The 23545-nt window shown below is 39.9% G+C and overlaps 1 protein-coding gene across 2 annotated transcripts in view; it reads right to left on the minus strand.

The window, feature by feature from the left end:
• Positions 1 to 23545, minus strand: part of OSBPL3 (oxysterol binding protein-like 3) — a 177184-nt gene that overhangs the window by 54422 nt on the left and 99217 nt on the right. For both annotated transcript variants that reach the window (XM_004676781.2, XM_012720905.1), the window contains 8 exons: positions 14330 to 14446; positions 14109 to 14162; positions 13010 to 13123; positions 8658 to 8825; positions 7939 to 8062; positions 5896 to 5999; positions 5598 to 5690; positions 4362 to 4518 (listed from right to left, as the gene is read on the minus strand). In XM_004676781.2, coding sequence (XP_004676838.1) covers positions 4362 to 4518; positions 5598 to 5690; positions 5896 to 5999; positions 7939 to 8062; positions 8658 to 8825; positions 13010 to 13123; positions 14109 to 14162; positions 14330 to 14446 — 931 coding nt within the window. The remainder of the gene's footprint in view (positions 1 to 4361; positions 4519 to 5597; positions 5691 to 5895; positions 6000 to 7938; positions 8063 to 8657; positions 8826 to 13009; positions 13124 to 14108; positions 14163 to 14329; positions 14447 to 23545) is intronic.

The following is a 23545-nucleotide window of genomic DNA, read 5'->3' on the forward strand; positions in this document are numbered from 1 at the left end:
CAATGGCTCAGCAGATATTAAGCTGAATTCTAAAATATGTTTGATAAATAATGTCTTAGCTTTTCAAAATTCATATATACCACTTAGCTTTTAATCTATGCCAGTGATGTCATTGTGACATACTTTGCTTTTTATTTTATGCTCCCATCAGCTTCAGAAAATGAGCACTCAACAATTAAAGCCCAACATAGAAAAAGAATTCAGGAACAAAAAATGTACCAAATAATGGAATGGAGTTAAATTTTGTTTTACTCATAACTTTCTCATTTGTGATTGTGCATTCTCTTGCCAAAATGCCTTCTGGAGAGCAGGAGAAGTATCCATAAAAACCTCATTTTTTTCCCCATCCATGTTAGAACTTAAATATCCATTTCCATTTGAGGAACCAGGATCCTGGCCCTGCCCTTGTTTTTCCATCAAGACTGCCCACCATAGTCAGTCATGTTTAGCTCTTTTACCAACAGAACACCCTCTTCTAAGGCCTTCTTTTAAGCAGTAAGAACTATGAAAGAATTATGTCTTTCATGAAAGAGAATTACAGAATTCGAGGACCAAGGGAATCAGAACTACTTTAGGACACTTAACAGATAAGGCAACTGAGGCCCAAAGAGGTTAGCCAATAAGAACATAATTCTACCATCAGTAACAGGTGTCTAGAACTTCTAGCTTGTCTTCTGTTAAGTCTGTATAGAGGGTTAGCTGCAAAAATGTTTATTAGTGCCAGTGTCTTCTGAAGTGTATTTTTCAGGAGCTTTAGTTCCAGGGTGTTAACAGCTATTAGAGAAGGAGTGGGGGTGGGAGGACGTTTCCCAAATAGCACTGAACCTCAAGTAGTTAAAGCTAACAACTCCTGGCTATAGGACTTCTTAGGGCGTTGGATACTTATTGTTTCCATGTAAGTCTAAAGTGGGACTTACTGCAGTGCTCCCAAACATTTTAATCATGAAATAATTTTCACTTTTTAAAGCGTTGTATGGGCAAAGTGTTCCATGAAATACATTTTGGGAAATGTAAAAGCTAACATCTACAATGAAAATTACTTGCAACTTTCATATTTCAGTACATTTTTTTTTAGCTTCTATGTGTTTCAACATACACAGTAGTTCAGACACAAACAAGTTCAGACTAAGTTTGGGAATGTGTCCAATGATATATCAAAAAGTGAACTTTATAGTCTATAACATGTAACAGGGTTTTTAAAATTAGGGCAGGTCTTGCTTGCTGCCACTTGATCTGAGTTCTTATAAAATAGTTAACATTGAGATACATTTAACAAATTGAAGAAAAAGGAGGTAGTATAGACTAAGTTACAGCATCAGTGGAATTGTTGCCTATGGTCAATTGCTCTGGAATCACAGTCACTAGATGAGAGAGCAATGCTGCCAACAAGTGCTCTGGAAACTGCAGGTGACTGCATCAGGCTTACACAGGAAGAAAGGTCAAGATTCTGAACAACGGAAGTGAGGACATACGCAGTCACAGGACCTACTGTGAACGTGAGAACTCTCTTCCACGAGGCCTTTGAATTACAGCCCACGTAAAGGCACTCCTTGCAACAGGAAGAGGGTAAGTTTCAGTCTCTGCAAGTGTATTTTGAAAGCACAGGACTGAAATGCAGCTTGTTAAGATTCCCTGCGGAACCTGGCATTATAAGCCGCAGGGCATAGGCTGGTATTGACAAGTACACCTGGACACTTCTTGCAGCACGAACCTTAACCTAATCTAGGTAAGGTGGCAGCTGTACAGCCAGCTGTTTTTCACAAAGTCCAAAATACAGAGCAGCTGGCTGAGGCCCATTATAGATTTTTTTGACAAGGTTGAGCCCTCTGTAGGGGACTGAATCGACTGGATCAACTCAATATGGCAAAATCTGTTCTGCTGAGGAAGCAGTTTCTTCAATGTAGGTAAAATTCCCTTCTGCAAGGAGGTACTACCTCCTCATTTTAGAAATGACTGTTTATATTATTAAAAAGTTAATAACTTCTCCATAGGAATTTCACAGAAAATGTAATGCCCTAGTTATAATTGACCTTTCAATGCTAGAGAACACACAGGAGTTGTTTGAAGAGTTTTTTAGGAACAGGGCACACAATTTCTCCCATTTTACAGGTGGATCATACAATGACATTGCAGAATTCTGATAAAATCCTAATAATAGTCAGGACAAGAGCTTGAAGTAAAATTTAAAAAGCATGAAATGGTTTCCTCAAAACTAACCTCATAATCAACATGCTTTAGATTTTAGATTTTAGGGTAAGGGAAATAAGAGCTAAAGGAATCAATTAAGTGAAAGGGGAATTAGCCCAATTTCTCCTTCAAAAAAAGACAAACATGGAACATTTTAAAATAGCAGAAAGAAGATAATATTTATAACTCCAGACTCCATCACTAGAGTATATCCTCGCTGACTTTTTAGTATGTTTACATGTGCCCAATAGACATAAAATTTATTTTTCAAAAAAATAGATTCATACTTGTATGCTGTTTTGTGGCCTGATCTCTGTATCCATTGATATGCTGACAATATCTTTCTAAAATATCTCTGGTCAAGTCATCTGCAAGGGCAGAGAGATGCCAGGTGAGAAACACAGTCTGGGTCAGACAGGCTAGGACTCAAGTCTTAGGTTGGCCACTTCTACCACATGACACTCAAGGATCTCTTCTGTGTCTCAGGCTTCTTATCTGTTCAATGGTGATAACAATAATATCTACCCCATGGTCCACTGCTAGAATTAAATAAAACAATGCATGGACATATTAGTAAATACCTGATGTGACAGCTATGTGTTTACATAGGTGACCATTACCATTATTGGCTAATGTGGCTGCTGAGTATTCTGTTATATGATCATAATACATTTAAGAAAAATACACAAACATCTATTATTGGGCATTTAGGTTATTTCTAATTTTTAAAGCCTTTTTATTTTGAAATTGTTATCGACACACAGGAAGTTGCAAAAATAGTACAGAGAAGTCCTGGGTACTTATATCCAATTTCCTGCAGTGTAACATCTTCACTATGGAAGAGTTAATCTACTGTTGTCATTCAGACTTCATTGGTTTTGCATGCTCTCACTTGAGTATGTGAGTGTAAGTAAGTCAGTGCAATTTTACCACTTGTATTTCCTGATCCTACCCCTTGTGTAAACACAATCTTTAATAAAGATCTTTATTAAGATTTTGGAAATTTGTCACATGAATATTTTATTTTAGGCCCTGATAGTAAGGAGTGTGTTGGCAAGAAGTGCCCTGTAAGCCCTTGGGAAAGAGAACGAGAGCATTAGAAGCTGAGTGGCTCATATGCTGCCAGTGGGGATATAAATCAGTATTTTTTGAAGGGCAAAATAGTATTTTGTTTCAACTACATTTTTTTTTAAAAGATTTATTTATTTGTGCATACAGAACTAGGGTACAGGCCAGAGGCTCAAGGGCGGCGAGAGGCTTCACCAGAGACAGAGTGGGGAGCAGAACAGGCAGATCAACGAAGTACACTGCTGAGGGGAGGAGTGGGTGGGTCAGGAGAGGTCTGACGCGCCATGTGGTCACCTCTGGGCAGGCGGGGATAGAACTCATGAGGAAGTGGCTTTAGCTTCTCAGGGCAGTGCTTTAACACGGTGCACCACCAGGGATGGCCTCAACTACATTTTTAATCTCCTTATCTAGCAATTCCAATTTGAGGAACTTGTATCCACATGAAGATAGCGATTCTAGCATTGTTTATCATTTCAAAAGTTAGAAAAATATGTTTAGGCATCATTAGCCATTACAAAAATGCAAGTTGAAGTTACAACTAAATATTACTATGCACCTATTAAGATAGCCCCCAAAATAGACAATACCAAATGCTGGTGAGGATATAAAGAAACTGACTCTTTCTTACATTGTGGGTGGAAATGCCAGATAATCCAGCCATTCTGGAAAACAGCCTGGCAATTTCTTATAAAACTAAGTATGTACTTATCATACAACTCAACATTCACATTCCTGGGCATTCATTCCAGAGAAATGAAAAGTTAAGTGCACATGAAAGTATGTATACAATGTTGAGAACATACTTTGTTTTATATTGCCAAAGACCGGAACAACCCCAGTGACCTTCACAAATGAATAGTTAAACACTGTGGGCCAGAAATAGAATACTACTCAACAATAAAAACAACTGATAATCATAGTAATGTGATGGGTCTCAAAGACATTATGTTGAGTGCAAAAAGGCAATTTCAGGAGGCTACCTAATATATTATTCCACTTAAAAAAGCCGAAAATGAACTAAATTTCCTTATCCAAGAATATTCTATACTCAGACATGCATTTCATAATTCTACTTGACACATTAGTAAGAAAGAAAACTCATTTACCTTTATGGGCAATATGACACAGATCTTCTTGCATTTTAGAAAACTCTGATGAGGTTTCTGAGCCATCAGAATAATTTTTCTCTTCTCCAAAATCAAGTGTTGACAAATTAGGATTGGAGGAATGCAGTCTTACTGGGCCAGAAAAAGGCTTAGGAACCTGAAGTGAAATTAAAAGGAGATACTTATTTTCAGGTACATATTGTGTGGCACCTTTACTTGGTTCTAAGTTTAAAAAGTAGTAAGAGACAAACACTTTATAGTTAAGTTTCTTTTCATTGAGCAATAACTTAAACAAACAAACAAACAAACAAACAAACAAAGGTGAAAATCCAGGAAAACACTTTCCAAAGCAATTTACATTGGTTTCTTGCAAAATAAAAAAATGGGTGAAAAAAATCACAAGTTCTTATGGATATGATAGAGGCGTTCAAGTTATCGGTTGAACTTAACAATGAATGCTGCCAGACTTTTCCTCCTTTATACCCACTTCCCACCTCCTGGCAAGAATCACCCAGTTTCCAGGTTGTCAACAGTGGACAGGTTTAAAAATATTTTCTTTATTTGTACCTGGTGCTTCTTCAAAGCAGACTTCTCACATGTTTGAACACAAATCACTATTTTGAAAGTCTTTAAGTTCAACTCATAAAATGTTTTGAGCCAAAGAGGACAGCATATGATTTATCTGTAAGTTTCTGATTTATTTGATTCAAATAATATCACAATTTAATAGACAATGCTCCAGCTGCTTATCTTGGCCTCCGGGTCAGCTGTGCACTGAGGAAATCAGCAGCCACTGGACAGGATTGGGAGGCTGGAGACAGGAGGCAGAGGGTGCTCCATGATGACCTGCCCCAGGGCTTCTGGCCAGCTGGCTCTGAGAGATGACGGACCCACTGACCCCCAGCAGAAGAGATAGGGCAGCGCACGCAACCACAGCAGCCACAAACCAAGTACACACCCAAGCACGGAAGATGGCAGATGCAGACTAAGCACTAAAGAAGGGAAATCAACTTTTGAGAAATGGCTGCAGTCAATTTTCCCTTCTCCAATATCTGTTACATGCTTTTTCTACTACCCAGAAAATCTAAGCTATAACCTCTCTGAACTGGTAGGTATTTGAGAGAATAACTACATTTATTTTTTCTCTTCTCTTATTTGAGTACAAGTAGCACCCACATTTGACGTGCAGAGCAGGGCCAGTGAAGAAGCCAACCCGTTGGGGAAAGCAACGGTTACCTGCAGGGTTCCTTTAGCATCTTTGCCAATAGCTCTGGACCGCCACCTTCTGTGTGATCTTTTTTCCTTTTTGGGACTCTCAAAAGCTCCACCCTTTGTTTCAAAATAGGAAAGAGAGCATAGACAGTAAGATCCACCAAACCAGTAGGATAAATGCACAGCGAAGTGACCACCTCCATCCCCTTGCAAATGGCTGAAGCCACCAACCAGATAACATCCTAGTGCTAGTGAAAAGATGGGAAAGGGAAACCAAAGCAGAAGGGTGTTAGAATGTAAGCAGAAGAAGGCCCTGGCTAACCTGAATGGCATTGATGGCTGGAGCTGAGTATGTGCGATGCAAGACATCCATACTTTGTAGGAGCTGGCTCATTTCCACCAAGTAGGCATGACAGTGGGCCAGGTCTGTGGAAGAAAACCAAAAAAAAATTTCATAAACATTTACCTTGGTACTCAAGCTTCCTATGCTAGGGCCAACTATTTTTCTTTTCTATCTATTTTACTTACAGTTGTAAGGATAGGAAGGTTTAATTTATTTTTTTTTAAAGATTTATTTATTTGTTCATACAGAACTGGAGTACAGGCCAGAGGCTCAGGGGTGGCGAGAGGCTTCACCAGAGACAGAGTGGGGAGCAGAACAGGCAGATCTACGAAGTACACTGCTGAGGGGAACAGCGGGCAGGTCAGGAGAGGTCTGCCACGCCATGTGGTCACCTCCGGGGCAGACGGGAATTGAACTCATGTGGAAGTAGCTTTAGCTTTTCAGTGCTGTGCTTTAACCTGCTGCACCACCAGGGAGGGCCTTAATTTCTTTTTTAATAGGAAATTTGTAAGTAGACTGTCATGTATCTGGAGAACCAGGCTGCCTCCATTTGAATGTACTTAACATACTGCAAAGCTGGGTCAAACTGCACAATTTGTTTGTACTCAGTTTCCCCCTCTGGAAAGTGGGAATAATCATACACCTAACTTAGGATAGTTGTGGGTTACATGGGCTGGGATACTGGAGTGCCAATCACATTATTTATTGGTACTAAATAAACTAGTTATAGGCATCATTGCTCTTTCTAATCTTGCAATAATGGGCTATCACTATCTACTATAAGAACCCAGTGCAAGTTAAATGAGCAGAACTAAAATGGAGGCTGTCCTAGTTTCTAAGGATAAATTTATTGGTCATGGACCTGCAGTGACCTGAGGGAACCTAAGAGAACTGTCAGACCAGTTCCTAACTCAAAAGATAGTCCTCATTTTGCTGTTTACTGGTGACAGTGGTCGTTTCTGCTGCAGAATCAGGGCCTGACTGCCTGCAGATAATGGCTCTCAACTTTGGTTGCACTAGAGTTACTTAGAGAACTTGTTACAATGCACAAGTGATCACTGGAACCCATCCTTTCTTATTCAGACCATCTGTGAGCCTGAAAATTTATATTTCCAGTGAGTGCCTGGGTTGGGCCAGTGCAAAGATAACATAGACTTCAAGGATTACTGTCTCAAAATGAAGCTCATGAGTGAAATTTATCAGGAAGGTGAAAGCTATATAATCCCATGTGTGTAAAATCTGCATTCCACAGCAGAAAATAAAATCTTCAAAGCTACCAACTTCTACTTATAGTGTCTATAGCATAGTCATGGCAATACTTTAAAATCAACTGGGGGGATTTAAAAAATGATGTATGTCACATCCCACCCCAGAAAATTAAATCAGAACACCCCCAGACCCAATGGCTATTTTCTTTGCTTTCAGTTCTCTGGGTGACCTTAGGTAGTTATGGCTGAGAATGTGGTGTTTCCTTATGGTAAAATTTCTCAATCCCGCTCTCTATCAGAATCCTTTGGGGAACTTTAGAAATTTATTGATGTCATGGATCCACTCCAGAGCAATTTAAAGAATATTTTTGGGACAGGGGCCAGCATGGGTATTCTTGCATTTAAATGCTCTCTTGGTGATTCTAATGCATAGCCAAGATAAAGAACATTTATTTCGTGGGGATCTCCATTTGCTTCATCCACTCACCTCTAGAGCAGTGATTCTGAATCTTGGATATGCATCAGAATCACTTTTGACATCTGAAAAAATTGAGAGCTGAGCAGACCTCACCCCCAGATATTGCGATTTATTTAGCAGCCTTATGTGGAAATCAGGCATCAGAAATTTAACAACAAAAAGGAAATATGTCTGCCTGCACATCCAGGTGAAGGCATGAAGGTTAGCAAGGAGAATCTTTGTTAATCACAAGTGCAAACTTAATAAATAAAAATATGTGCAGGAGTGTATACCACACCAAACCAGTATAACCCATGAGCTGTGACAGAAAGAAGCAGAGATTTCAAGTCATTCTACCTTTCGAGCATTTTTCCATGTCCTCTGAAGACTGTAGCCATAATGGAACTCGTGTCTCACCACCACAAGAAAATGACAAATTGCTTCCCGTTTGAAATGAATTCTGCTTTGATATGCTGCTGCGCTATTTCACAGATGACAAAAGTGCATTATAAGTGAAAACAGCCCAGGGAGAACACTTTATGGTAAAGGGTAACAAAACAGACTAGTGGCTAAAGGAGCCATCTGGCTATAACAAAGGAGAAGTTTCTAGCAAGACATTTCTACTGGAGACCCTAAAGCCTCTGGCTGTCACTGCAACTCAGCTATACCCTGCTATGAGGCCTGGTACCGCAGCTCGTAACTTCCACTTATGTCAAATGATAATCATAGCAAAATAACAATGCAAATGTTGGGAAACTGTCTGCAATCTGCATTGCTATAAATATACCTACTGCATGTGACATCCAGATAAGAAAACCAGTCTTGCTGGCCAAGGGAAAACTGGACTAGTCAGGAGTGTTACATTCCTCCTCACCTGTTATTTTTCAGCTACAGTTACAGCTACAGATGCTCCTTTGGCCCTGGTTCTTACCGACTGGGCAAAGACACTAAATAGCAACTAAAACTTACCTTGCTCTTTCTATAAACCATCCCTTTTTCAGACACAGCCTTCCCAGGGGATCCCCACAACACAAAGCCATCACTTTCTGTTAGGTTCAATATTGACAGATAGTTACCTTCCTGTTTGAAATGGAGTCCAGGGCCCCAGATGCACCATCTGTGACTGCAGGTCCTGGATAAAAGTGACTAACATCATGTGGAAACATGGCAATTTCATTCTGCCGGTACATTCTGTGGTGGCGGAGTTTGGACACCCATTCATCAAAGACTTCTTCTGACTTGACCTGAGTTGTGTTAAATTGAAAGAAGGAAACAAGAGCATCATTCACTGAAAAGAACAATTATTCATTAAAGTTTGGGCATCCCTAACACCCTCTCTCTTCATCCTGGCATATGTAGAAATATTTTACCAACTTAATTTACACATATGTGGTGTATGGGAACAAATTTGAGGAGGAGATGGAGAATAAAAATAGTCTTTATGGGACAGAGGGCTAAAGCACAGCACTAAGAAACTAAAGCCACTTCAGCATGAGTTTGATCCCCACACTGGAGATGACCCACACGGTGTGGCACACCTCTCCTGACCTGCCCACTGCTCCCCTCAGCAGTGTACTTCATCAGTCCACCTGTTCTGCTCCCTACTCTGTCTCTGTTGAATCCTCTCACTGGCCGTACACCTCTGGCCTGTACCCCAGTTCTGTATGTTAAATAAATAAATCTTTATAAAAAAATAGTCTTAAGTTGTTATTTAGGCTTTCTATGAAAGGGTCCAGTTGCTATGCTATTTCTTCTTTTTTTTAATTTTATAATAGTTTATTTTTCCAAATTTTTTGTACATTTTTCCATCTTAGTTGCAATCCCCTTGGGTTTCCCATCACCAAATCACCCATGTGCTGCTATGCTATTTTTAAGAAAGCAAGTAACAAACTAAAATTTACATTTATCTGTCTCTTGCAGCATTTCAAATTGTCTCTTGTCCCCATTTCTCCTACCTTTTTGAAACTACTGGCATCATTTTTCTTTCTTAAACTCTTTTATAATTCAGATTCTTCAGTATCTGAATATTCTCTCAACTAGAACGAATTAGTAAATTCTTCCTAAAATATTTAACCCGTTAATCTTCTCTGACAAAGAATACATAGCTGAGGAATATATGTAAATGAATGTTAAGGTTATTTAAAAGAATATTGCTCCCATTCTCAAACTAGAAAAAATCTGATAAAATATTATTGGTGATTTCCAGGATTTTTTCCAACACAGAGAGAGAGAGTGCGCGCCAATCTCTCCATAAATGAATGACTGCAAAGGTCTGATTTCCATCAAGAATAATGTTTGTAATTAGTAACTTTAATTACAAAATATTGCAAATGTTCATAAAGTACTAAAATGTATATAAAGTACTCTCACAGTGCCAGTATTCCTTAATAGTCAATATTTGTGTGTGTAAGAGAGCAAATTAATATTTTCTAAATGAAAATTGTAGATATTTATATTTTAGAACTTAGAGATTCATAAAGTGGCAATTTAAAGTAACCCAAAGGGACACATGGCTGGTTAACTTCCAAGAAGAAAAATCCAGGCCAATCCTGTTAAAACCTTTACTAATGCCAAAGTTGAGAGCAAGGATGTAGAAATAAATGTCAGCTACATCATTCATTTAGAAAATATTAGGTTGGCTCTTATATTTCTTGTATTGATTAGAAGTTCACAGAAGACTTACAACACTTACTGATGCTACTGAATGTGTCATTTACAGGAAGAGGCAACACAAAACAGACTACATCTATTTGTCTTCCCTAAATTATGTTCTGAAATGTATTTCATTTCCCAGATGTGGTTGGTGGGAATTTTACAGGAATCTTGTATCATCTTTTGCACTGATCTACTCTCTGAGGCCCTTAAGAATCAGTGCCCGAAGCATTCATCTTAATTTATTTTTTTTATTGAGTTAAACAAGATAGGGGAATAAAACATTTTATTAAATAACTGACCAGGTTTTTGCTCCAGTCCCTGGAGTAGTTACAGGACCATAGTGGCCGGCCACTTAACCTCTCTCTGCTGATATTCCACATTTTAACAATAACAGTGGAGCTGGATGGTCGATATTAAAAAACAGTCTGACCCTGAAGCTATTTGCCAGGAGTCTTATATAACTACAAGAAACTCCACTAACAACTGTAGTTGATATTCAAATGAATGAACAAAAAACATAAGCAGAACTTGAAATGGATCAATACAGAGATATACTAAACTGTGTTTATCACTATATTTGTATTCAGTGCATTTTAAGGCTTTTAAGTTTTTTCAAAATTACAAATAATAAATTACTTTTATTATATAAACTAGAATGATGGAGAAATGAGAACCTATTATTTTCTGAATATGTCTTGTGAGAATGGTCTATATATATAAAAAATAACAGAAACAACAACTGTTGGCTAGGGTAGGGAGAAAAAGAAACCTTCATGCACTGTGGTAGGAATGTAGAATATGTATATACCCTATGGAAAAAAGCATAAAGGTTTCTCAAAATATTAAAAAAGATCTAACACTTGACACAGCAATTCTACTCTATCCATGTACCCACAGAATGTAAAAATAACTAATTCGAAGGCATATATCATTCCTGTGTTCACTGCCGCACTATTTACAACAACCAGAGTAGTGGATTTACACACACACACACACACACACACACACACACACACACACACACACTGGAATACTACACAGCTCCCAACAAAGATGAAATCTTGCTATTTGTGACAACATGGATGGATAGAGGTGATTACAGTAAATGAAATACATTCGAAGAAGAAACACTGAATATTCCATTCACATTTACAATATTGAGAAATAAGACAAAGGAACTGAAAAAACTCTAGAAACATGACAGTAGAGTTGAGGCTACTAGAAGAGGAGGGAGACAGAGTGTGGGAACAAGGCAGAGATGGGACGCAGTGGTCTACACTAAGGGACTATGGGTGCTTGGTGGTGGCATGGTGTGGTGACATACATTGGAGGAGGTGTAGACCTGTACTCCTAAATCATATAGTCTTGTAAACCAATACTACCTCAATAAAACAAAAATAAACAAACACATGTACCCATATCTCACCCCCCCCCGTATCCTTCAACCCCCACTCTCAAAATCCCAAGTTAAAACAATCTTGGGCCCTGGTCATGCAGAGGCTGTCTGTAGCCACTGCAGCAGGAGCTTGACTCCTGACGAGGGAGGTGACCCACATGGCACAGCAGACCTCTCCTGCTAACCCTCTGCTCCCCTCAGCAGTGTAGTTCAGTCAGCTTTCCTGTTCTGCTCCCTACTCTGTCTCTGGTGAATCCTCTAACCCCCGTACATATGTTCTGTACCCCAGTTCTGTATGCATAACTAAATCAATCTTTAAAAAAGAAAAAGAAAAAAATCTTAACATTTTCTAAAATTATTTCCAACATTTGGGTACCACCTAATTATTATACACAATAGCTGAATTTATGAGCTTACTGTGGCTGGGCATTATGCCAAGTCTTCTATAGCAGCCAGGCAAGATGAGCACCATAATGACTCCCTTTGGGGAGGGGAGGGCAGTGAGAAAACTAAGACTTTGGGGATTAAGTAATTTGCCAAGGGCACCTGATCCAGCCAGGTAAAGATGTGAACTAGAGCTGGGCTTGAAACACTTACATAGAGCACTTTATGTCACTTGCAAGAGAGCACAGAAGAGAATAGTTAGGCAGTTTTGAGAGGTTCTACTTGGAGATTGGATGTCAGGGGGAAAAATTTCTGTTACTCACTATACTGGGGCATTTTTAAATGACTTCTATAAAATTAGCCAAACTTTCAGGCTGACTAAAAATTATATCCTACTTCAGGTAACATGGTAAAAGTTTCTTCAGTAAAGAAACTTCTCTCAATCTGAGAGAAGGGGTAGGATTCATCCTTGATTACTGCCCTAGTCACAGAGAGGGGCATTTAGGGGAAAAAGGCAGGGATAAGGACGCTAAGTTTCAGAGGAGTAAGAGAAGGTCCTACAAGGTAAAGAAAGGTCCCATCCAAATATCAACAGCGTCCATAAAAAGTACTTTCCGGGCCCTCCCTGGTGGTGCAGAGGTTTAAGGCACAGCACTGCAAGCCAGCCACAGCCGCTTCAGTGCCAGTTCAATCCCGGCCCTGAAGGTGACCACATGGCGCGGCAGACCTCTCCTGCTTCTCTCAGCGGTGTACTTCATCGATTTGCCTGTTCTGTTCCCTACTCTGTCTCTGATGAATCCTCTCACTGCCCCTGTATCTCTGGACCTCTTGCCTGTACCCCAGTTCTGTACCAAATAAATAAATAAACCTTTAAAAAAAAAAGAGTATTTTCCTAGTGAAGATCAACGTCTTAGCTGGATGTTTTTGAATACTCAAAAGCAACAACAACAGTGCAGCAGGAATGAACCGGGTGCAGCCCAGGAAGTGGCTCACCTTCAGGTGGTAGATGTGCTCCTCAGTATCCAGGTCGATGCATTTTGAGGACTTCTTCACAGACATCACCGAGAGGCCGACATCGATGCAGCCATGCAGCTTCTCTCGCTCTATCTGCAGGGACACACGAGGACTGCTTGAGAACCAGGGTTTAAAAGCAGCAGCAGCATCCTCGATAGTCCTTCCTTCACCCTCGCCTTCCATCACCAGCAAGTGTAAGAACCATGATTTACTGAGCACTGAGCATGAGCCAGTACTGACTGAGGGCAGAACGTTATGCGCATTATCTTCACTAACCTGTGAGGCAGGAAGCACTTTCTCCATTTGACAGATGAAGAGACTGTGGTATATAGGACATGTAACAAGCAGTTTACACCACACTAAGGAAGCCAGAAATAAGTGCCACAGACAAACTCCACAGCAGCAAATCCACCTTAACACCGTACTGCCTCCCACTGAATTGGCTGCTGGTGTCTCCATTAATTCAGAAGTGATTTAAAAAGAGGACAAGGGGCAAGAAGTGAAGGTTACTGAAGGTCAAGCACCAGGCCAAGTTTTCCACCTGCTATCTTACTAGATGTGTATTATGGAAGGCAAGGAGAGGGAGGAAGGCGGAGAGAGGTGCCAAGTGAGAAAGGACCCCAGGTAAATGGCAGGGCTAATATTCAGAGCCCTCAAAGAATGTCAGCCTAGTGTTCATGCAAAGGGAAGCCTCACCGCCACCGAGGGCTCTTCCATCGAGCCCCCAATCACTATGGAGAGACACTGGCCTCCTGTATTGTTTCATGCAAAGATGTATTATTTTTCCACTTAGATAACCCCTCAGCACAACCCTAAGAGAACAGACTCCTGTATACCCAAATGGTATTGAGAGGTGACCCCCTCCATCACATCCACTTGGGAGTAAACAGAGCCACTTCCTACCCAGAACTGGGACAGAGAGGAGTAGACCCCACTGCTCCATGTGCAGAAACTATTACCCCTCATGGTCTCCATTTGAGAGAAAGGCTGTCATGCACAACATGCACAACCACACGCAAGCTTACGGCAATTAGCCCTTCAGGACTCTTCAGCAACATGTGGGAATAAGATGACTTACATCAGTTTGGCTCTTGGCATATTTCAAGATCCCTTTGTCCAGATAGAAGAATCTCTGTGGGGAAAAAAGTATTAATTCCTTAAGGTAGTTCATTTAAATACCTTTCCACAGGTCTGACTTTTCAACTTCAAATTAAATATTAGCACCTAGAATTATATTTAATTGTAGGCACTGAGAGGAGTGGGGTGAGTGCATAAAAGAAGCCAAAGCCTGTATCTTACCTTGTGCCAGCCTTTCAAGGGCCATTTCCTCTTTTTCAGCAAAAATCCTTTCTGAACTGGTGGCTCCTGAGTGTAATTCATCTCTCCCCTCAGTCCTTCCACCACTTCCCAGCTGTCCTGTTGCAACAAAAGAGTACACTCTAAATGGCTATCTTTAAAAACAAAACAAAGCATAATGGTAAGACATACTTTATCTGGCCCTCCCTGGTGGCGCAGCAGGTTAAAGCACAACACTAAGAAGCTAAAGCCACTTCAGCATGAGTTCGATCCCCGCCCCAGAGGTGACCAGCCCACTGCTCCCCTCAGCAGTGTACTTCATCGATCTGCCTGTTCTGCACCCCATTCTGTCTCTGATAAATCCTCTCACTGCCCCTGCACCTCTGGCCTGTACCCAGTTCTGTGTGCACAAATAAATAAAATCTTTTAAAAAAAATTACTTTGTCCTATTAGTGAACTGATCTGTGGTGAGCCTGGCTGGGTTTGCTGAGGAGGCAAAATTCAAAATTTAATTTCTGAATGGTTCTGGATTGTAGAGATGTAATGCTATAATTTAGTACAACAAATTTGATTTTCTTTTGAAAGATGTCTCTTAGAGGGACTGTTTCACATTTTGGTGCATAAGTGTTGACAACCAGAGCTAAAGGTAAAGATTTTTTTGTAGGTTCTATTTTGGTTCCTTTTGACATCATCACAGCTATTTCTTAGCCACCGCTAGATTTCAGTCTGAATTTTAACCAAAGCTACAGGTACCAGGATGGAAGCTGGAGGCAGGGGCAGGGATATTAGCTTAGGCATGACTGGAAAGTATGAGACTAGATACACACAGGTTGATAAGCATGACAATTTGGTCAAAATAAAGATTTAGCTGCAAATTGATATATTCAAATATAGATATTTAAATGTCAGTAATTTTGAAGCAACAAAAAACACCAATATGGGCAACAAATATATATATTTCTTTATCTATTTATCAACTCTTATAGGTTCTTAAGTTGTTTCCATGGTTTGGCTAAAGTGAATAATGCTGCAGTGCAAACAGGGATGCAGAAATGTCTTCAAGAGACAAACATGTTTTCTGGCCAAGATGTTATGTTAACTACCTTGCTGCTCGTCAAGCTCCCAGCATACAGGCAGGGTATACTGGCAGAGGGCAGAGGGCTGGGAGATAGACACAAAGTTTGGACCAGCATCAGGGAGCAGAGCAATAAACTCAATTCCCAAGAAACAGATGGTCTAGTTGGAAAGGCCAAGGGGACCCCAGAAAGATGGGGTGCTCTGTTTGGTTTGGTGTTATCCTCAAGTTCAATATGTGGTCAACATCAGGTCACAAGAACACTTTCTTCATCAACGGAACACTCTATGGTGTTGTTAGTAGATCTGTCTTAATTTGACTGTATTTTACTGCAAATGTAGTTACAGATATATTCTAGAGTTTTGAAATATGGGGGTAGTATCCCAGGATCAGAGCCATAAAAATGAATTCTTCAATGGCAAAAAGCAAAGCTTAGATCTAGCTCCTAGAGATGTTTTCAGAAAGGTAACCAAGTTTCATGAAATTGAAATTATTATCAATTACCCAAAAGTCACTTAATTATACCCAGACAATAAACTGAGAATGTATATAACTAAGTGAGGTCAAGAAATCTGCAAGTTCTGCTCATACTTACTTCAACTCAGAAAGCTATTCCTCAAAATTCAAGTTTAAGATTTATTTATTTATGCATACAGCACTGGGGTACAGGCCAGAGGTGCAGGGGCGGTGAGAGGATTCACCAGAGACAGAGTGGGGAGCACAATAGGTAGACTGACAAAGTACTGCTGAGGGGAGCAGTGGGCAGGCCAGGAGAGGTCTCCTGCGCCATGTGGGCCAACTCCAGTGCTGGGGATTAAACTCGTGCTAAAGTGGCTGCGGCTTTCAGCTTTTGCAGTGCTGCGCTTTAACCTACTGCTCCACCAGGGAGGGCCCAGCTGTCAAATTTTTAATGGATTTTTAAGGTCATCAAATTAAAAATTCCACTCCCTCCAAGAAACTTTCTTTATAGTAGAGTACTATTTTATGCCTAGCCCGCTGCATTGGTAGACCATCTTACTTTCCAATGGTTCACCACTTACTAATACTACACATGAAATGTTGTCACCTCTACTGATCAAAGACTGAGGTAGTGTGAAAAATCTAATTTATTTCCGATTTCCTCACAGTACCTAACTGGTCCTGTGACTACTATGTATTTGATTGACAGATTGGTAAGTTTTTTCCTGATGTAAAGCTGAAAACAGACTTATGTTCTCAGAATATCATAAGTTGGTATGCATCTAAGTGTACTCAATATCTTTGGGTCAAACAACTACTTACAAATTAAATACAGCACATTTATATTTGTGAAAGAGGGCTGTGTTTATAGCATCATGTTTAAATGAAAATCTAAGGTTCAAACACATCTAGAAAAGTACTCTTGGGGAATCTGACTCTTTTGAATTGTTTGTTTTAAGTCTCCTAAGCAGAAGGTAATATGCAAAGTGCTAATCTTATACAATCAGATACATCTGCCCAATAACTCCAGTAGTGCAAAATGCAAGTGCCAAGATGGATTAGACATTATTGCATGCTGTACAAAACTAAAAAAATTGGAATGAGATCAGACCTATAATTTAAAGCAAACAAGAATTAGTTTCAAAATTGTTTCAAGGATTCATGTTAGAACTAGATTGCCCATGAACTCTTGAGACAAAGTGCATTCCTACCTATGAGCCAAAAGAGATGGCAGGGAATGAGAGTGGGTTCGTTAGTTCTTAGGGAAGAAAATCCAGAAAGAGTTTATATTTATTTCTAAAATAAAGTAAAATAAAAGCTTTTTTTTTTTTTCATTCTACCTGGGCTCAGAACTTGAAATTGTTACCAAGAAGGCTAAGCCAAATTTGAAGTATATAAGAAATTGAAGACTCTCCCTGAGTGTAGAAGAAAATACTGCAGCCTACACTTTTCTGGGCTGACATATCAGAGGCTCTCCCCTTCCCAGCTTTCTAGTCTGTCACCACCATGAATCACATGGCTGAAACCTGAGAACCAGCAACCAGGAAGGAAGGAAGGATGGTGCTGCTCTAGGGGAGACTATGGATGTGTAGGTATTCTTGGTTGTCACAGACATGGGGGTTTCTCTGGCATCTAATGACTGGGAGCCGGAGATATAAGATGGCCAGTATTGCCTCAATCTTGTACAATGAAAAGCAATCCCACATCCTGCAAGACTTTTCAAAGTGCTAACAGCCATTTTTGTAGATGAAACCTATTTACATTTTCTTGAGCATAGAGCTTAATTCGGTTTCAATTGCATAGCAAAATAGTTTTATATAGTTTTTATATACTTTTATATACTCTGTTGTGAGCTCCTGGGAAAGGAACTATTGAATAACTTAGGGAAGTCTGGTACTTTGTCCTGTTTGGAACTTTACCAAGTGTCACCACCATTTTGGTGAATCACATCTTAAGGGCAAGCCGCCTGTGCTCTGTAAGTTATTAACACAAGGCAGCTTTATGGATCTGGATTAGTGCCTGTACATCTGACTACTCCATTAATTCTTACTGTGCTCGTGTCTGGGCTTTTATATATTGACATATTTAACATTAACTCCTTTCTTTGAAATTTCCTTTAAATTACAGTAAAGCATTATATTGCTATTTTCAAAATCATGTATGCAAACATGAATTAGTCATGAATTTCATCTAAGGACAGCAGAGGGATCATTAAAATACTGGCCATCATAAGAACATTGGTATGACAGGGTAAAGAACTGTGGCTGAACCTGGCACGGATTCTTTGATGATGAATACTAGGCAGGGCCTGGGGTCAAAAAATCACCCTGAAACTGTCAAGGCTCGACAATTTTCCTGTAAGTAAATCCTGTTGGTTTTTTCTTCAAAATGTGTATCTTTCTCATCAAAACCTTGTCTCCTGAGACTCCCATTTATATAATTATTTATGGGGTCCCATTATGTACTATTCATGCAACATAAAATGAATAGAGTATAATGTTTATCTTCATTACAACTTCCATATATTGTTCCAATCTCCCAGAAACTTTTCCTAATCTTTTCTAGCCATGCAAATCTTTCCAAATTTTATTTCAGTTTCTACTTTCTCTTATGAAATTCCTAAGTTGTCCAAACCTTATCATTCATAAATTCCTGTAAATTATAATACAATCACTGTTAATTACAAGATTAAAATTTAGCATTTAATTAAATCATTAATTTCTTTTCACTATTATTCCCAAATCATTGGTCTTTTTTCTCCAAATAGCTGTTGACCGTCTTTTCAACCAGTTTAGAATCCCAGCAAAGAACTATAATATACTTGGAAACAAATGAGTTCTCCTGGGTTAATTCATTGTTGAGGTCTCAAACCAAGAATATTAAGTTCTCAAACCAAGTAAAAGACCCAGTATAGAGGCTTAACAGAAAGGTGAAAGCTGTATCAGTGCCTCCATAGCCTCTCATTTAAAACACAAAAGCATGGCACCTCAGGAAATACTGAGTGGAGTTCACCGAAAGAGTATATAAATACAAACATGACAGCAATACCAAGATAAAATGATTAGAGAACACTTTCTGTCTCAAAAGTAGGGGCCTTTTCTGTCTTGCTCACTATTTTTTTTGTCTTTCTCACTATTTAATAGTGCATAGTAGATGTGAATAAACATGTCACACAAATTAATAAAGCAATTAAATAACTAAATTTACTAAGCATCTATTATCTGTCAGACAGCACTCTAAACACCATACTATATTGTTGTACTTAACTTTGTACAATCCTATAAGGGTGGTGATAACAATATCTGATTTTTATTTGGGATGAAATTTTTTTTTAAAAGATTTATTTATTTATTCGTACAGAACTGGGGTACAGGCCAGTGATGCAGAGGATGAGAGGATTCACCAGAGACAGAGTGGGGTACAGAACAGGCAGATCTACGAAGTACACTGCTAAGGGGAGCAGCGGGCAGGTCAAGAGAGGTCGACCTCGCCATGTGGATCTCCTTTGGGGCAGGCGGGGATCGAACTCATGCGGAAGTGGCTTAAGCTTCTTTGTGCTGTGCTTTAACCGGCTGCGCCACCAGGGAGGGCCCGAAACTTCTTTTTTTTTTTTTTTTTAAATTTAATTATTTTTTGCATATGATCACAATATGAATGTATTGGGGTAATCCATTTGCCAAGAATAAAAGAATACAATTCAGTTGACACTAAACTGGGGAAGGTTATGAACTTCTTAACCAGCCTCAGGAGACTGGCAATACAGTGCTCAAGGTCCAGCATAGAGAGTTTCTGGTGTCTGTCCCTCTTCAGAGAATGGGTGGACCACTTCTCAGAGCAAGAAAACAGGGTAGCTCACCAAAACCTAGAGGCTTCAGGACAATATGCATAGAGTCATGAACACCTCAAACTGTCTCAAATTTGTTGCCTATAATTATACCATTTTTGCAGAGGCATATAATGGGGGCCATCTATTAATTTTAATTTAGCAGGGCCTTCTCCGCACAGTCAGGTTTTTATCTGCTCCTGCCTTTCATGTGTCTATTTTTACCTTCACATACAGGGTTGTTCTTTTACTTGGTAACATTAAGTTGCTCTATCTCCATTGCTCTCTCTCAGTAAGGGTTATTACAGTGTTGATAATACATGATATAGGTGACTCTCAACTGGGGCTGGGGAGGGATTTTTGCCCCCCAGTATTCTTATGTTTTGAATGCGGAAACTTAAAAGAGAATTAGATAACCTCCTCAACACTATAAAGCCACTTGATGGCAGAACCTCCATCTTTAACCACTATGCGACATATTACAGCATATTGTCTATTGCACTGTAATTTCAGTATCTTACAATGAGCCATAAGTAGATGCCATAGGATGGGGGAAAGTGGTGGATAAGTCCTGGAAGGGACCAAGACTCTGAAACAAATGACAGAGATTATGGCTAGTGAACTAGGGCTGGGAGGGGCTCAGAGCTCTAGGTCTCCTATCCTGCAGCCCATTGAACTGGCAGGAAGTCAGCCTGTGCATTTTAATACTGCCCTGTTTTGCTAATTCATTTTTTATGTCTGGAACAGATGACCCATATACTTCCCAGTTGCTCTTCTAGCCCCAAGCCGACCTCCTCAAGACAGAAATTTTCTCTTCAGCACTTACACAAACCTCACTTGTTTCCCCAACCAGAATGTGGATTCTGAGGGCCTTTTCTTGTATTCTCACTACCTGTAACACAGGAGCCCTAAATAAATGTCTATCAAATGAATACCTCTGAGGAGTGGGGAGGTGGGTGACAGAGCTCTCAGGGTGAAGACTTTAATCACACATGTACTGGAAAGTAGTGAATTGGGATAGAAAAAAAAATGGATAGATATCAGTTTCACTTAGTTAAAGGCACTGGTGTCAGGGAGTGGCTCCTCCGAGTGTCACACACCTGGTGACTCTGAAGTAGGACATGCACCCTGAGATACAGAGCACAGAGTGCACCTGAGCTGGGAGGCCAAGGCCTTGCTGACTTAGCCCCAACACAACTGGGTACTGGCTTAAAGCTAACCACTAACATCAGGCGGTAAGAAAAACATGACAGGGTTCAGGGGAAGCAGCCTCTTAAGTCTTTGGTTGACTAACTGAAGACAGTCTGGCACTGTCATCCGGCATTAAATTCAGACTGTTTTACTGAATGTCTAAAAAGTGCCAAATATAGAAAGCTGCTTTGTGGTTGGAAAGGCAGCTAAGCATTTATTCATGCTCATGAGCTGGCAGAGTTCATTTCCATATTGCTGAGTGCAAGAATTGAAAGCATTTTCCTTCAGCACAGCTGTTTCAACAGTGAACATCTTCTTTGCACCTTTCAAATGCTGAACTCTCAGTCACTGCTCGTGTAGAGATGTCAGGAGTAGAAAACCACTGAAACATTCATACTTCCACCAGCTGAGCGTGTTTTTGAAGGAAGTTGTGTGACCGCCTCTATCTGGCATGACTTGGAGAATGGGTTGTTTTGGTTATTAATCAAGTCTAGTTTTTAAAAATCATAAGGCAGTATACCCCACATTAAAACTATGGATCATAACTTAATGTATCTTTAGTGATTTGAAAAGGTATTTGTAATCTTCTAAAGCCCCCAGATATATGGAAATACATACCATTAGAATTCCAATTCATAAAATAATAGATTTCTTTGATGTCAATTAAATTCTGGTGGGATTTTTTAATTACTGAGAGTTGGAATTGTTGCTTCTTCCTCATCTAAGATTTTCTAAACATCAGTGGTCTGATAACGATCACAAATAAAAGGACAAAGAGTGTGTGTATGCACGCATGTTTGCTTGTGTGTGTATGTGTGGTTGTATATGTGATCTAATGCCATGCTTCTCAAAATGCAATGTAATGTGCAGATCAGTCCCTGAAAATCTTGTGAAAATGCAGATTTCAGTTTGTGGGGTCTGGCCCATGGTCTGTGCTTCTCCGCCTGAAGGGAAGGCTGCTGACCTAAACACCAGCCCCCTTAGGGTAGCCACATTCTAGGAGACCCAGTTCCAGAAGAATTGGTATTTAACTCCTTGTTTTGCTCAGGGCAAAACATCCACCAGTGGGTGGAAGTTATAAGGACAGTATTCCTGCTCTGTACAAAGGACAGATTGTGTGATTACCTAATAGTTAGTGCTATAAAAACTGATAAAAATGACCTGGGCTGCTCTGTGAAAGGGCACATTCCCTAGTGATTGGAATATTAATTTAGAATCATTAATAGAGGTGCTGTAGAGAGGATTCCTACATTAGAAAGGGGGGTCAAATAAATGTGGGACCTCTTATAAACCCCTGTCACATTAAATGGGTGTAACATTTCAGCTAGGCAAGGCAAATCTCTACAGAGATCTGTTCACGGCATGGGCTCATAGCAGCCCCACTCTGGAAACTTAAACATGTGATAAGATAGCAGATCTTATGCTAAGTGTCTTCACCATAATAGTAAAATAAAGTATTGCCTGGTAGAGTCTCCTAAAACACAAGAAAACAAACAAGTCATAAAACCCAGTAGTGTTAGCTTCAGTTTAGCAATCCTAAGCATAATCTCTGGTCTTATGATCTAAGTGAAAGGTTAAAGCAATAATGAGGCCGAAGGCTCTGAAGGAGACTTGTGAGGAGTAGCTGGCATGACTTACCAGCTACCAGTGAGTGTTTCTGCCCTCCACAAACAGAGACACAGCTCACAACCCCACAGCAAGGGTGGGGAGATCAAAATCCACATGACTCAGGCCCCCAAACATTTTGAGTCCTAATTACTTGGCTAGTCATAGATGGAAAGCATTGGTGCCTTAATTACCTGGGTATTGGGAAAACAGGCACTCAATCTTTGGGGTGAGCCCTTGAGAAAGCATGAGAGGTGAGAGAAAGGAAAGGAGAATCCATTCCAGGAGCTGACTGAGGCCACCAGGAGAAACATGAGTCATCAGCTTAGTTGGTGGCAGCACCTGAGCTCACTCCCACCCTGGCTTTCCAAGCAAGAGAAAAATCCTCTCCAATTGTGTTGGAGGGTTGTGTTGACCATCGATGGGTTTACAATTGAAATAGATTTAATAAAAACATTTAATGCACATGTAATGATTATTTCTACTCTGTCAGTCACTTGCTCGGCACTTAAGGCTGTAATTACATTGGCATCTTTTTAGGTTCCTGAAATAGATTTATAGGATATCAATATTTGTTAAATAGCCTTTAATTCTATGCAAGCCTTTTAAGGTTGTGGACACCATCATCTATGCATTTTTCTCCCTGTAATGCTCTGCTCTTAAGAGCTGAACTACCGTTTAAAATAGAGGTACCCCACCCATAAACGTCATTCCATTCAGGCCATGCAGCCTCACTAGAGTCAGCAAGCTTGTAGCTGCTCTTGTGATTGTGATTACAGTAGTAAAAGCAACAACTATTTTTGAATTAAATAGTGTGCCTCAATAATGAAAATATTTTTTTTTTTTAGTTTCATTTTCTGTTTACTACTTGAAATCACCCTTTTCCAATTTTATGTTATCAATACAGGACACTCAGTACTATGGGGATATCCCATAGCCCCCAGGGGCAGGTAATGCATTTTTTGGGGCCCTGGCAAAGGCACAGGGGGTGGGCTGGTTTCTGTCTGGACACTCAGATCCAGGGAGGCACAAACATTATTTTAAAATTGTTAAAAAAAAAAATCAG

Source organism: Condylura cristata, unplaced genomic scaffold (genome assembly GCF_000260355.1).
Source record: "Condylura cristata isolate star-nosed mole 26May11 unplaced genomic scaffold, ConCri1.0 scaffold00005, whole genome shotgun sequence".
Taxonomy (NCBI): Eukaryota; Metazoa; Chordata; class Mammalia; order Eulipotyphla; family Talpidae; genus Condylura; species Condylura cristata.